The 15,545-nt window shown below is 47.0% G+C and overlaps 1 protein-coding gene across 2 annotated transcripts in view; it reads right to left on the bottom strand.

Annotated features, from left to right (window-relative positions):
* LOC140394247 (MAGUK p55 subfamily member 4-like) overlaps positions 1-15,545 on the bottom strand; it is a 126,509-nt gene that overhangs the window by 20,744 nt on the left and 90,220 nt on the right. For both annotated transcript variants that reach the window (XM_072481299.1, XM_072481291.1), the window contains 2 exons: positions 9,791-9,884; positions 4,064-4,172 (listed from right to left, as the gene is read on the bottom strand). In XM_072481299.1, coding sequence (XP_072337400.1) covers positions 4,064-4,172; positions 9,791-9,884 — 203 coding nt within the window. The remainder of the gene's footprint in view (positions 1-4,063; positions 4,173-9,790; positions 9,885-15,545) is intronic.

Genomic DNA, 15,545 nt, shown 5'->3' with positions numbered 1-15,545 from the left:
CCCACTGCTGGTGAGGACATTTAATGAAGCAAGAGAGAACGGAGTCCTCCCCCCAACAATGTCGCAGGCCTCGATTTTATTGATCTTGAAACGGGAGAAGGATCCGGAGCAATGCGGGTCATACAGGCCGATTTCTCTACTGAATGTGGACGCCAAACTGCTGGCTAAGATACTGGCCACAAGGATAGAGGACTGTGTACCAGGGGTGATAAGGGAAGACCAGACGAGATTTGTAAAGGGCAGGCAACTCAAGGCCAATGTTCGAAGGCTTCTAAATGTTATTATGAAGCCCTCAGAAGGAGAGGAGGTGGTGGTAGCGATGGATGCGGAGAAGGCTTTTTATCGGGTGGAGTGGAATTACCTGTGGGAGGCGCTGGGAAGGTTTGGGTTTGGTGAGGGCTTTATTGACTGGGTGCGGTTACTCTATCAGGCACCAGTAGCGAGTGTGCGTATGAACCGGCTGAGGTCGGGGTATTTTGAACTACACCGAGGGACGAGGCAAGGGTTCCCCCTCTCCCCGTTACTGTTTGCTCTGGCCATAGAACCATTCGCCATTGCGTTAAGAGCCTCTAGGAACTGGAAAGGGCTGGTTCGGGGGGAGGGGGGTGGGTGGTGCACCGGGTCTCGCTCTACGCAGATGACCTGCTCTCGTACATTTCGGACCCATTGGAGGGGATGGGGGAAGTAATGCGAATCTCGGGGTAATTTGGCAATTTTTCGGGATATAAATTGAACATGGGGAAAAGCGAGATGTTTGCGATCCAGGTGAGCGGGCAGGAGAAGAGACTGGGAGAGCTGCTGCTTAGAATGGTAGGGAAGAGCTTTCGATATCTGGTGGCCCGGAAATGGGAGATACTACACAAATTAAACCTATCCCGGTTGGTAGAACAAATGAAAGGGGACTTTAAGAGATGTGGCATGCTCCCGCTATCACTGGTGGGGCGGGTACAGACCGTGAAAATGACGGTCCTCCCCAGATTTCTGTTTGTCTTTCAGTGCCTCCCCATCTTCATCCCAAAGGCCTTTTTCAAGCGGGTGAATAAGATAATTTTGGGCTTTGTGTGGGCGGATAAAACCCCGCGAGTGAAGAAAGTGTTGCTGGAGCGCAGTCGGGGGGAGGGGGGGTTGGCGCTGCCGAACTTCTGCAATTACTACTGGGCGGCTAATATAGCCATGATCAGGAAGTGGGTAGTGGGGGAGGGGTCGGCATGGGAGCGGATGGAGGCGGCGTCATGTAAAGACACCAGTCTGGGAGTATTGGTAGCGGCACCTCTGCCGTTCTCGCTGGCCCGATACTCCACAGGTCCGGTGGTAGTGGCAGTTCTGAGGATCTGGGGGCAGTGGAGGAGAGATAAGAGAGTGGAAGGAGCATCGATTTGGACCCTGATTTATAACAACCACAGGTTTGTACTGCGATCTTTGGAGTGTCGGAAGATCCGGGAGTTCAGGGGGCGAAAGAGGCTGGCGTTTTGGCCTTTGCCTCCCTGGTAGCCCGGAGACGGATCGTATTAATGTGGAGGGACTCGAAGCCCCCGAGTGGAGAGACCTGGGTTAGTGACATGGCTGGGTTTCTCAGTCTTGAGAAAATAAAGTTTGCCTTCAGAGGGTCAATGTTAGGGATCTTCCGGAGGTGGCAGCCGTTCGTCGACTTTCTCGGAGAAAATTAAAAATGTCAGCAGATGCAGTATTCCAAGGGGGGAGGGGCGGGCGGATTGTTGTTGAGGTGTGTGAAGATTGGGCTGTGGGGGGGGGGAATGTTTATTTTACCATGTTGATGTCATTGGTTTTGTTACTGTTGTAAAAAATTTCAAATATTACTTTTTAAAAAAGAAAAATAATTCTTCTCATAAACTGACATCTTATTTGCCTTTTCAATCTTCTTCACAGCGAGGTGTGCACCTTGAGCGCACAATTGTCTATATCCGCCTAATTTTTCAACAACCACAGCTTGAAAATTTTCAGCAGCTTAACATAGTTTCACAAGGGCAGCATGGTGGCGCAGTGGATAGCACTGCAGTCTCACGGCGCCAAGATCCCAGGTTCGATCCCGGCTCTGGGTCACTGTCCATGTGGAGTTTGTACATTCTCCCCGTGTTTGAGTGGGTTTCGCCCCCACAATCCAAAGATGTGCAGGGTAGGTGGATTGAACACACTAAATTGCCCATTAATTGGAAAAAATGAATTGGGTACTCAAAATTTAAAAAAAACAACATAGTTTCACAGCAGCCCTGGAGCAGACACAAATGGGCAAGGCAGAAGTGCTGTGTATTCATGGTTGTTCCTAGTTGTAACAAGGTCACTGTGATGAATGTCAGAATTTCAGATATATTGTATTATATGTATTTGCTGCAGTAAGGGGTAAAAGCCTGGGGTAGTGTGTGTATGCTGTCATGTTTTTCAAAATCCTGGTTTGATAAGCACCGTTTTGGAGACAGAGGTGCAATTAAAGCATCATAAAACTTTTGGCTCATTGACTTTTGTTTAGATTAAGAGGGTTCCCTGGAAGTAGATAATTTGAGTCATTTTGTTTAGTTTTAGTAAGATGATGTAGCGAATGGGGCGGAGGGGGAGCCAAGGGCTGAAGCAGTCAGGTGTTGAATTTTTCAGTTTTGAAATTCAGTTTTTTGGATTGGCATATGAACAGCCAGTTAAAGATCTGTATGTGAGTAGTTTCTGGAGAAACAGTAAGCTAAAGATTTTGCCTCTGAATAGAAGAGTCGTTTTTCGATAGGCTGGCAATTTAAACAGTAGTTTGAGACAGGCAAGAATCTGCAAGCTTCAGGTGGGATTTAAAGGGTTTGATAATAAAGTAGACATAGGGAAGATGTTTCCACTCCCAGGAGAGACTAGAACAAGGGATCATAAATGTAGGATTTGTTGCCGATCAATCCAATAGGAAGTCAGGAGAAACCCATATTCCCAAAGAGTAGTGGGAATGTGGAATTCGCCACAGCGGGTAACTGAGGCAAGTAGCACAGATGAATTTAAAGGGAACATAGATAACCACGTGAGAGAGAAAGGAATGAAGTGATATGTTCATAGAGTGAAAAAAAACTTACAGCACAGAAGGAGACTACTTGGCCCATCGGGCCTGTGTTAGCTCTTTGAAAGAATGATCATGCTTCATCTTACATCCTCACTTTTTGTCCATAACCCTGCAAATTCTTTATCCTCAAGTACCTGATTATATGAATCATTTAAAATGATTCACATCATCAGCTTCGGATTGAGTTCAAGATCCTGAGAACTCTCCAATGGAGGTTGGAGAGATTTGATCAAACGGTTGGGAGGAGGCTCATGTGGAGCATTAACTACAAGCATGGACCAAATGGGCTGAGTGGTCTGTCTGTTCTGTAAGTAAAGGTAAGATAAAGCCGCCATAGTCCCAGGTGACCATAGGCTATTTTCCCCTTTGAGGGAAAAATCTGACTGGTGGTGATTTAATCTGAGGATCACCATACCTCAGGTGAGGGGCAAGGTTGAGAAGACAGGGCCTTCATGAATAACCTCAGCCGGTACAGGAAAAAGCAGTTAGACAGTTACATGGGCAGGGTGGGTATTGAGGGATATGGGCCAAATACGGGGAACTGGGAATAGCTTAGTAATAGAAACTGGCTGGCATGGACAAGCTGGGCCGAAGGGCCTGTTTCCATGCTGCAAACATCTATGACTCTAATTGAACCCGCGCTGCTGGCCTTACTCTGCATCATGAACCAGCTGTCTAGCCAAGTGAGCTAAATAGGTACAATGTAATTCAATATAAAGGTAAAGGTTTAAATATAGATTCTAACTGAAGATTAAGGGGGTGAGTTGATGTGAGACCTGGTGATAAAAAATAAGACCACCCATCATAAGTTAAGGGTGGGCATGTAGATTGTGTATTTGACTGATATTATAGTCATTGTAATTAAATTGCTGTGAAGTACTCATAAGTTCCAGTAAAGTCCTTCACACTGGGGGCTTTTATTTCAAGGTTTGACCATCACAGGGCCAACTGACCAAGATGATTGTTGCAGAATAATCCAGTAGTTCTCTGCCCTACCATTGGTACATGAACACTTACCTGTGCTTCCAGGTCAATGACACAACTTAACCCCAAGTCCAGAATGAAGCGCACAGCCTCCCTGCTTGTGCCATAGAGATGACCTTTGTACTCCCCATACTCCAGAAACCTGCAGTGAGAAGGAGATCCTTCACAAAGAGAATGATTTCGGTTTCAGCTTTCATCTATCTTTCACAATCAATGTCTGATGACCAGAATGGAAGAGATCCGAGACACTTCTTTTTGATGCACTCAATCCACCCCTCTGGTACATCAACCCTCCCAGTGAAACACTTTCCCATGGTACATCAACCCTCCCAATGAGACACTTTCCTCTGGTACATTAACACTCCCAATGGAGCCTATCCCTCTGATACAGTGGTAGGCAGCCTGCGGCCTTCGGGCCGCATGTGGCTCATCGGGGTCTGAGTGGGCCTGCAAGACATTTTGTTGACTGTTGCCTATGTGTTGGGTTGCCATATTCCATTGTTCTTTGTCCACTGAAGAGGGCCCCAGTGAAGCCCAAGGCTAACTGGAGGAACAACCTCTTATCTCCCGATTAGAAATGTTACAGCCTTCTAGACGTAACATTGAGTTCAACAACTTTAGACTGTGAACCTTCCCCTCAACCTTGACCCCCTTTTTTGCTTTTTTCCCCTTTGGTTTGTCCCAATGCAAACAAGGCACCACCCCCCTCCCCCGCCTCCCACCACCTCCCCCCTCTCCCTCAGAGCCAGCTGTCACTTGTTCTTCAGTTTTGATTTACCAAACACTGATCTTTGTTCACCTATTAATACATTCTGTAGCTTACCTTTATGCCACTATCAGCACTTCTTTAGTCCGTAATGCTGCCATTCATTAATACTCCCTTTGTCTTGTGTCCATGACATCTTTGCCAATTTCTCCTTAGCTCTGACCTTTCCATGACCTTCTACTCTGCCCCGCCACCTCCACCCCCTTCTCCAACTATATAATCCATCACATTTCTACCCTTCCTCAGCTCTGTAGAAGAGTCATACAGACTCAAAACATTAACTCTGCTTCTCTCGCCACAGATGGTGCCAGACTTGCTGAGTTTATCCAGCATTTTCTGATAATCAGTCTGTTTGGCTATGCTATGCACACACCTTCTATGGCTATCAAGTCCTGAAGTACATCTTGAACCCAGAGCTTCTGCCCAGAGGCAGGGATGCCACCCACTATACCACAAGACATCTACATAGGGCCTGTTACAAAAAGAAATAAATGCCAGATCAAGATCTCTGTAATTCTCACTCTCTCTTGAGTTGGAGCTCTTTAAAGAGCCCAAGGTCACTGCCCTATTGTTGCAGAGCCAGAAGTGGATTTTGAGATAATGCTGGAACTCGGAAGCAGTAGAGGCCCTCCCTTTCATATTCTGGCCCTCTAGGTATAAAGGAGAGCATTCCATGAATCTTTTTTTTTTTAAATTTGCACGCAACTTCCAGTGGCGTCCAGGGAGTGAGTGGTTGCTTATTTGGTAGCTCCCGCTCATGGTGGACCTTTGGGACCTATTTTCCCCGGCTTATGGGGGATTTGATCAATAAAACAGGAGATTGGGGAGGTAGAGAAGGATTCCCCACCAGTGTATGGATTTGTGGACCAGAAGTGGTCTGAAAAGGAGAGATCGTTGGTCGAAGGAGGGAGTGGAGTCTGCAGCACAGAAAAACATGGCGGAGGCTCAGGGACTTGAATTGCTGGCCCAGTGGTCAACGGAACAGCTGGTGGACTTTCTCCAGGAGAGCTTTGCTAAGCAAAGAAAAGAATACCTGGACCCGATTAAGATGGGGATTGAGCAGGTGGAGCACAGAATGGAAGCCCAGGGCCAGGCGATCCAGAAGGTGGAAGAGGCGGTTGCTGAGCATGATGACCAGCTCACCGCGATGGCGGCGGAGATGGGGCTGATGGAGGACCACCAGAAAAGGCTGCAAGAGAAAGTGGGGGATCTGGAGAACAGGTCGCGCAGGCAGAACCTGAGGATTGTTGGCCTCCCGCAGGGTAGCGAGGGATTGGACGCAGGGGCATATTTGGCACGTATGTTCGAGAAGCTGCTGGGAGAAGGTGCCTTTGCTCAACCTTGGAGGTGGACAGAGCGCTTATGATGAAGCTACTGAAGAATGAGCCGCCAAGGGCGATGGTGGTACGAATGCACCGGTTCCTGGATAAGGAACAGATCTTGAGGTGGGCCAGGCAGACGAGGAGCTGCAAGTGGGAGATAACGAGCTGCATATTTATCAGGAGTTGGGTGCGGAACTGGCCAAAAGAAGGGCGAGTTTCAATAAAGTGAAATCGTCCCTCTTGAAGAAGGGGTGAAGTTCGCCATGCTGTACTCAGCTCATTTGTGGGTCTCTTACGAGGGCCAAGAACTTTATTTTGGATCGCCGGATGAGGCAATGAACTTTGTTAAGGCCAGGGGACTGGCAGGTGATGGAGGACTTTGAACTTGGGGGCAAGTAATTGTGTATTTATTGTGCTGCTAAATTTCTTTTCTCTTTGTATGTATTGTTTTTGCATTACGTTTTGGGCCGTTGCTCAGTGTCGTATGCGGCTTAACTTTGTTCTTAATGGGGGATGGTGGATGGAATTTTCTTCTTTGTGTTTGTTGGGGATTGTAATGTTTTGCATACGTATGTTCGAGCTGGGGGAGGGAGATCAGTGGGGGCTAGGATGCTTGGCACCATGGGCGGGGCTACCAGGCCAGCTGGCGGGCTAGCTCATGGAAGCGCATGGAAGCGAGCAGGTGATCAGTTTGTTGAGGGGGGTTTGGATTGCTATTTTGTTATAGGGGGAAGGGAGGGGGGAATTGTTCTGCTGACAGGAGAGGGACTGGCGCTTGGAGACAAATTGGAGGTCGATGACGGTGGGCACCCGAGGGCGGGCTGAGGAGGCGCGGGACGCGGGCTGGAGACTGGCCTAAGAAGGATTATGGCTGATTGGCGGCGGAGGGGGTGACCCCCAACCAATCTGATCACATGGAACGTGATTTGCCGGCCGCGCCCCGCAGGAATCAGAATGGGACGCATCTGGGCCTTTCCCAGGATTCTCACGGTCGTTACGCCTCGCGAGATCGAACAAGATCGTGGGAAATGTTACAATCTGGATCCCTCCCACAATGGTGGGACCCAGACTCGCATAGCTAAAAGAGCTTAAAAGCCCACTTAGCTACGCTGCAGCTGGATTGAACGGCCACCCAGTATCGACCGGCCTCACCCAGGAGACCCTAGCTGTGCGCCGAGGACCCCGCGATTTAGCACTGGCCCTCACAAACGGGGACCAGGCAGAAGGGCTCTTGGAGGGGGCTGCCAGGTGATTGGAGGCCGTCCGGCGGTTGGCCTCTGACCAGGCTGGCACCCTGTCATTGCTGGTGCCACCCAGGCACTGCCAGCCTGGCACTTTGGCGGTGCCAATTGGGCACCCCAGCAGTGCCACCTGGATGCCACCCTGGCACTGGCAGTGCCAAGGTGCCAATCTGCCATTTTGCCCACACCGGGCATCGGGCCCGAGGGTGCCCTGCCGGTATGTGGTGGGGTGCGTGGCTCTTGAAGACCCCCCAACAGGTGAGAAGGGGAGTTGGGGGAGTCTGGGGATTGCGTCGGAAAGTCGAGAGATTCTCTTCCTGCACCAAGATGCTCCGCTCGACGGAGCTCTTCAGTGCAGGATATGAAGATAGGTGCAGCCTTGGTGGGGTGCTCCCCGCCGACAGCCGCAAAAAAAAAGAGGGCCGCTGAATAGCTGTGTAGTGCCAGGAACGACCCCTCGATTCCCACGCAGAACAGATTCTTTTTTTAGTTAAATTGCGCCTATGAATAGATCCTTGTGGGACCTAATTAGTCATTTCTTTCTAATTTGAGTGCAAACCCATTTTCTCTGTTTTAGGGTGGCACGGTGGCTCAGTGGTTAGCACTGCTGACTCATGGCACCGAGGACCTGGGTTCGATCCCGGCCCTAGGTCACTGTCTGTGTGGAATTTGCACATTCTCCTTGTGTCTGCGAGGGTCTCACCCCCACAACCCAAAAGGATGTGCAGGATAGATGGATTGGCCACGCTAAATTGACCCTTAATTGGAAAAAATTTTTAGAAAGAAAACATCTCTGCTTCGTCTTCTACTGCCTAATTAATCATCTAACCAGGCCAATTCAATTCAACATAATTTAATTCAATTAGATGAGTTGGACATGATCAGCCATTTAAAAATCCATGGCCTGAATTTTCAGGATGGAGAGCGCTTAGCACCTGCCATCCTGAGAGTTAGTGGGAATGCAATCCCGTTGACTTTGACAGGTCCACTGCCATTTTACACTCAATTCAGCGTTGATTGGCAGCAGGGGGACCTTCCCTCCAGCTCTCCAGCCTACCAGGCACAGTGCTGTGCTGGCTGGAAGAGATACTGCAGTCCCGTGCCTCAGCCAAAATCCCAGGACCACACTTTAAGTAAGTACCAAGGGTCCTGGGGGTGTGAGGGTAGGTAATGCATTCGGGTGTCAGGATATGGGGGGTGTGGGGGCGATCCCGATGCCAGGTGGGGTGTGTGGGAGGGCCAGAGCTTGCAGGATCCTGAAGGGAGGATGCCTCGAATCTGAAGGGGCCTTCAAATTGTGCCATCCCTTCCTCCCAACCCGAGATTAAGCATGAAAACTTTTTCTGTTGGCACCCTGATACAACTGGCATCCACCAGCCTAAAAATTGAGGCTGGGTGGGAAAAGGTCCTCAAGTGGCCATTATGTGGCTACTAAGGGCCTTAATAGGGACGTGAGCGGGGTTCCCGTCCGAGGCCCTGCCCGCCCCACTGTAAAGTTGCATCAGGGTAGCCAGCACCCTGGAAGGAATCCCTTCCATGCAATTTTACGCTCCTCCCACCCCAATGCCTCAAATTCCGCCGGGGGTTGGGGCGGGAGGGGTGGGGGGGAATTCTGGCCCATTTTAACTCTAACAAACTGAAATCCTCTCAGTGCTGAGTCCTTAATTATAGACTCCAACAATTTTCCCTAAACAGATGTTGGACTGAAAGGTCCAATTTCTCTCGTCTTTCATAAATAGGAAATTACATTTTCCATTCTAAAGGGATCATAAAACCATGAGACATAGGAGCAGAATTAGGCCATTCAGCCCATCGAGTCTGCTCCGCCATTCAATCCTGGCTGATACGTTTCTCATCCCCATTCTCCTGCCTTCTCCCCATAACCCTTGACTCTCTTATTAATCAAGAACCTATCTATCTCTGTCTTAAAGACACTCAGTGACTTAGACTCCTCAGCCTTCAAGAGGGATTTAGAAGATTATTGCTGAAGAATCTGTAATTTCCTCACAAGCTTCCTTAAACCCTGGGGTGGAAAGCTGGGGTCCTGGGTATTTGTCACAACTTACACCCCATGATGGACAGCTGGAACCAAACCGTCATAGTGGCTGCCTCAATCTGCTATCGCTGCTTTGAAACTGTTGCGTCTGGGTAGTTTTGAAGTTTATCCCTCTGGGTATTAACCAATCAATTTCACTCCTTCCTCTACCCGTAAACCACAAGAATGATCACTTTGCCCACTTCATCTGTTTTTCCCCCACTACTGCCATCCTCCTGTTTTCGCAGCAGTTGCAATGGACCTCATATGTTCCACTGGTTGCCACCCAATAGGACTGCTAACGTTTTGTTTGAACCAGCATTTCACCTGTTCCCCACCTCACCACCACCCCTCCTCCATTTTGAGCCCAACCCAATCACTGATGTGTCACCTCACCTGTGGCTCAGTGCCATGGCTTCAAACGTTTCCCTGGAAACAAAGTAATACTCCCGCCCATCTTCCTCGTAGCTGTTTGGTGGCCGGGTGGTATCTGCAAGGACAGAGGGAGGTGAGTCACCAAGCTGAACCAGAGTCTCTTGAGCAGGATTCAAGTCGTACACTATCTAAGGTCATCACACACTCTCTCCCCCAGACTCACATCCTCTGGCTTTCACTCATTCTTTATCTGGACCTGGAGTATTGTGGACCAACTTGCTCTCCTAAACAAAGAAGGTCTTACGATCCTGGACAAGATCCCAACATTTGCCAGGATACCGGACAAAAACTTAACTCATAAGACTGTGAGGAAAGGATACTTCGCTCCAGGAGTGACTCCATGCACAAATCAGGATATGGTATATGAAAACAAACTTTCTTACTTTAAAAAATACATATTTTTATTCAAATTTTTACACTTTAACAGTTACACAACACAACATTTACAACTGAAATAACCTTAAAGCAACTCCACAAACCCACCCTCTCCCCTACCTGATAGCGACAACTAGCTCTCCAAAATGTAATATAAACAGACCCCACACTTGTGGAACCCCTCACTAGTCCCCTTAACACAAATTTCACCTTTTCCAAACACAGGGCAGAGGGTAGAGAAGCTGACCTCCACCCCAATAGGACCTGCCTGCGAGTGATCAGCCAGGCGAAGGCTAACACATCTGCCCCCGCTCCTGTCTGCAACTCCGGCAAGTCCGACACCCAGAATATGGCTCCCAGGAGATTGAGGCATTCACCCTCCACAGCACCTCATACCACAATCCATCCTCCAGCTCCATCCCCAACTCTCCCACTTGGCTTCGTCTCCCTCCTGACACACCCTGCCCTCCTCCAATATCCTCCCATGGATCACCGAGCCAACCCCCTCTTTCAACCCCTCCACCGACAACAAGACGAGGGCGGTGTCACCGGAAAGGTCAGGCAGACCTTTATTAAAAAACCCCGCATCTGCATATACCTGAAGCCCTCCCCCCAGGGGACCCATACTTTGTCCACAGCTCCTCCAAGGTCGCAAATCGACCTACTGAAAGCAAATCCTTTACTTCCACCAGCCCTCATTTCTCCCAACCCCGAAACCTCACATTCATCCTTTCAGGCTACAAACTTTATTACTAACACAGTATTACTAACTTCAATGTCATAAAGAAAATAGCTTACAATTACCAATTAAGCAATGCATAACAATAACATGAGAAAATAAATTCTAACTGCTATCTTTTATCTCCACTCAAGCAGAACCCACCTCTGCTTAAAATATACTTTTAAATACAGTTAGCGGATCCAGAAATACTCGCTGTAAAGAGATGTCTTGCATAAACCACTTTGAGAGAAAGAGATCTTTTGAGTCTTCTTGAAAGAGAGTGACCTGACACGCTGTCAGAATAATGCAGAATCTCTGGCTGGATTCTTCAGAAACAGCTTCTCAGTTTGCCTTCCAGCCAAAAACTTAACTCTGCCTGCCTGCTAGAGACCCGGTACAACCCTAGATCTTCCTATTAGTTGCATCATCCTTATCCCACTCAAATTCCATTACCTGTTTACTTGAGTATAAACACAACTCCCCAGGGAACCTTCTTTCTGGTCCTGTGTAATGAGACAGGATTGATTCAGCATCTCATAGTTAGGGATCCTCTTGGAAGGAGCGATCACAATATGGTGGAATTTAAAATACAGATGGAGGGTGAGAAGGTAAAATCAAGCACTAGTGTTTTGTGCTTAAACAAAGGAGATTACAATGGGATGAGAGAAGAACTAGCTAAGGTAGACTGGGAGCAAAGACTTTATGGTGAAACAGTTGAGGAACAGTGGAGAACCTTCCAAGTGATTTTTCACAGTGCCCAGCAAAGGTTTATACCAACAAAAAGGGAGGACGGTAAAAAGAGGGACAATCGACCGTGGATATCTAAGGAAATAAGGGAGAGTATCAAATTGAAGGAAAAAACATACAAAGTAGCAAAGATCAGTGGGACACTAGAGGACTGGGAAATCTTTAGGGGGCAACAGAAAGCTACTAAAAAAGCTATAAAAAAGAGTAAGATAGATTATGAGAGTAAACTTGCTCAGAATATAAAAACAGATAGTAAAAGTTTCTACAAATACATAAAACAAAAAAGAGTGGCTAAGGTAAATATTGGTCCTTCAGAGGATGAGAAGGGAGATTTAATAATGGGAGATGAGGAAATGGCTGAGGAACTGAACAGGTTTTTTGGGTCGGTCTTCACAGTGGAAGACACAAATAACATGCCAGTGACTGATGGAAATGAGGCTATGACAGGTGAGGACCTTGAGAGGATTGATATCACCAAGGAGGTAGTGATGGGCAAGCTAATGGGGCTAAAGGTAGACAAGTCTCCTGGCCCTGATGGAATGCATCCCAGAGTGCTAAAAGAGATGGCTAGGGAAATTGCAAATGCACTAGTGATAATTTACCAAAATTCACTAGACTCTGGGGTGGTCCCGGCGGATTGGAAATTAGCAAACGTGACACCACTGTTTAAAAAAGGAGGTAGGCAGAAAGTGGGTAATTATAGGCCAGTGAGCTTAACTTCGGTAGTAGGGAAGATGCTGGAATCTATCATCAAGGAAGAAATAGCGAGGCATCTGGATGGAAATTGTCCCATTGGACAGACGCAGCATGGGTTCATAAAGGGCAGGTCGTGCCTAACTAATTTAGTGGAATTTTTTCAGGACATTAACAGTGCGGTAGATAACGGGGAGCCAATGGATGTGGTATATCTGGATTTCCAGAAAGCCTTTGACAAGGTGCCACACAAAAGGTTGTTGCATAAGATAAAGATGCATGGCATTAAGGGGAAAGTAGGAGCATGGATAGAGGATTGGTTAATTAATAGAAAGCAAAGAATGGGGATTAATGGGTGTTTCTCTGGTTGGCAATCAGTAGCTAGTGGTGTCCCTCAGGGATCAGTGTTGGGCCCACAACTGTTCACAATTTACATAGATGATTTGGAGTTGGGGACCAAGGGCAATGTGTCCAAGTTTGCAGACGACACTAAGATAAGTGGTAAAGCAAAAAGTGCAGAGGATACTGGAAGTCTGCAGAGGGATTTGGACAGGCTAAGTGAATGGGCTAGGGTCTGGCAGATGGAATACAATGTTGACAAATGTGAGGTTATCCATTTTGGTAAGAATAACGGAAAAAGGGATTATTATTTAAATGATAAAATATTAAAACATGCTGCTGTGCAGAGAGACCTGGGTGTGCTCGTGCATGAGTCGCAGAAAGTTGGTTTTCAGGTGCAACAGGTGATTAAGAAGGCAAATGGAATTTTGTCCTTCATTGCTAGAGGGATGGAGTTTAAGACTAGGGAGGTTATGCTGCAATTGTATAAGGTGTTAGTGAGGCCACACCTGGAGTATTGTGTTCAGTTTTGGTCTCTTTACTTGAGAAAGGACGTACTGGCACTGGAGGGTGTGCAGAGGAGATTCACTAGGTTAATCCCAGAGCTGAAGGGGTTGGATTATGAGGAGAGGTTGAGTAGACTGGGACTGTACTCGTTGGAATTTAGAAGGATGAGGGGGGATCTTATAGAAACATATAAGATTATGAAGGGAATCGATAGGATAGATGCGGGCAGGTTGTTTCCACTGGCGGGTGAAAGCAGAACTAGGGAGCATAGCCTCAAAATAAGGGGAAGTAGATTTAGGACTGAGTTTAGGAGGAACTTCTTCACCCAAAGGGTTGTGAATCTATGGAATTCCTTGCCCAGTGAAGCAGTAGAGGCTCCTTCATTAAATGTTTTTAAGATAAAGATAGATAGTTTTTTGAAGAATAAAGGGATTAAGGGTTATGGTGTTCGGGCCGGAAAGTGGAGCTGAGTCCACAAAAGATCAGCCATGATCTCATTGAATGGCGGAGCAGGCTCGAGGGGCCAGATGGCCTACTCCTGCTCCTAGTTCTTATGTTCTTATAAACAAAATTCCATTAGCCCAAACTTTTACGGTGTTTTAATTATTTGCTTTGATTTGATTTGCTTTGATTTATTATTGTCACATGTATTAGTATACAATGAAAAGAACTGTTTCTTGCATGCTGTACAGACAACGCATACCGTACATAGGGAAGGAAGGAGAGACTACTGAATGTAATGTTACAATCATAACTCGGGTGCAGAGAAAAGATCAACTTAATACGAGGCAGGTCCATTCAAAAGTCTGATGGCAGCAGGGAAGGAAGCTGTTCTTGAGTCGGTTGGTACATGACCTCAAACTTTTGTATCTTTTTCCTGACGGAAGAAGGTGGAAGAGAGTATGTCCGGGATGCTGGGGTCCTTAATTATGCTGGCTGCCTTTCTGAGGCAGCGGGAATTATATACAGTCAATGGATGGGAGGCTGGTTTGCGTGATGGACTGGGCTACATTCATGACCTTTTGTAGTTTCTTGCGGTCTTGGGCAGAACAGGAACCACTCCAAGCTGTGATACAACCTGAAAGAATGCTTTCAATGGTGCATCTGTAAAAGCTGGTGAGAGTCGTAGCTGACATGCCAAATTGCCTTAGTCTTCTGAGAAAGTAGTCGTTGGTAGGCTTTCTTAACGATAGTGTCGGCACGGGGGGACCAGGACAGATTGTTGGTAATCTGGACACCTAAAAACTTGACACCTAAAAACTCATTCCCATTGATGCAGACAGGGGCATGTTCTCCTCTACAGTTCCTGAAGTCCATGACAATCTCCTTTGTTTTGTTGACATTGAGGGAGAGATTATTGTCGTCGCACCAGTTCACCAGATTCTCTATCTCATTCCTGTACTCTGTCTCGTCATTGTTTGAAATCTGACCCACTAAGGTGGTGTCATCAGCAAATTTGAAAATCGAGTTGGAGGGGAATTTAGCAACACAGTCATAGGTGTATAAGGAATATAGTAGGGGGCTGAGAACACAGTCTTGTGGGGCACCGGTATTGAGGATGATCCTGGAGGAGGTGTTGTTGCCTATCCTTACTGACTGTGGTCTGTGTAATTATCCCTTGTAGCCAAAGTGTCTGCCTTTTAAACTAGGCTTTTAAAAAATGTTACTGCAGCAGTTGCACACACACTAACCGAGGCTTTTAACCCTTACTGCACCAAATACATTTAATACAATATATCTGAAATTCTTACATTCATCACAAAGGATATACTTGCCTGAGAAAGTAATTCACTGGAAGGTTCAAGGTGGATCCTGGGTATGGAGGGATTTTCTTATGAGAAGATGTTAAGTAGGTTGGTCCTGTACTCATTGGAGTTTTAGAAGAATGAGAGGCAAACTTATTGAGACATATGGGATTCTCAGGGGGGCTTGTCAGGGCTGATGCTGAGCAGTTGTTTCCCTTGTGGGAGAGTTTATGACCAGAGGGTATGATCTCAGAGTAAGGGGTCGCCATTTTTTTTTTTCATAAAACATTTTATTAGGGTATTTGTAGTTTTTATAATAATAACGATAACAGCAACGTAAACATGGTACATAACACATTTCCATCCCTATCACGTTCTTCGCACCCCCAACAATGAAACAATGAGGAGGAATTTCTTCTCTCCGAGAGTAGTGAATCTTTGGAATTCTTTACTGCAGAGGGATGTAAAGGCTGGGTCGTTGAGTATGTTCAAGGCTGAGGTAGACAGATTTTTAATCAGTGAGGGAATCAAGAGTTATGGGGATAAGAAGGGAAAGTGGGGTTGAGGATTATCATATCAGGTCAGTCAT

The sequence above is a fragment of the Scyliorhinus torazame genome, chromosome 2 (genome assembly GCF_047496885.1).
Source record: "Scyliorhinus torazame isolate Kashiwa2021f chromosome 2, sScyTor2.1, whole genome shotgun sequence".
Classification (NCBI taxonomy): Eukaryota; Metazoa; Chordata; class Chondrichthyes; order Carcharhiniformes; family Scyliorhinidae; genus Scyliorhinus; species Scyliorhinus torazame.
Note: the sequence above shows the minus strand (reverse complement) of the source record. Positions and strands in the feature narration are given on the sequence as shown.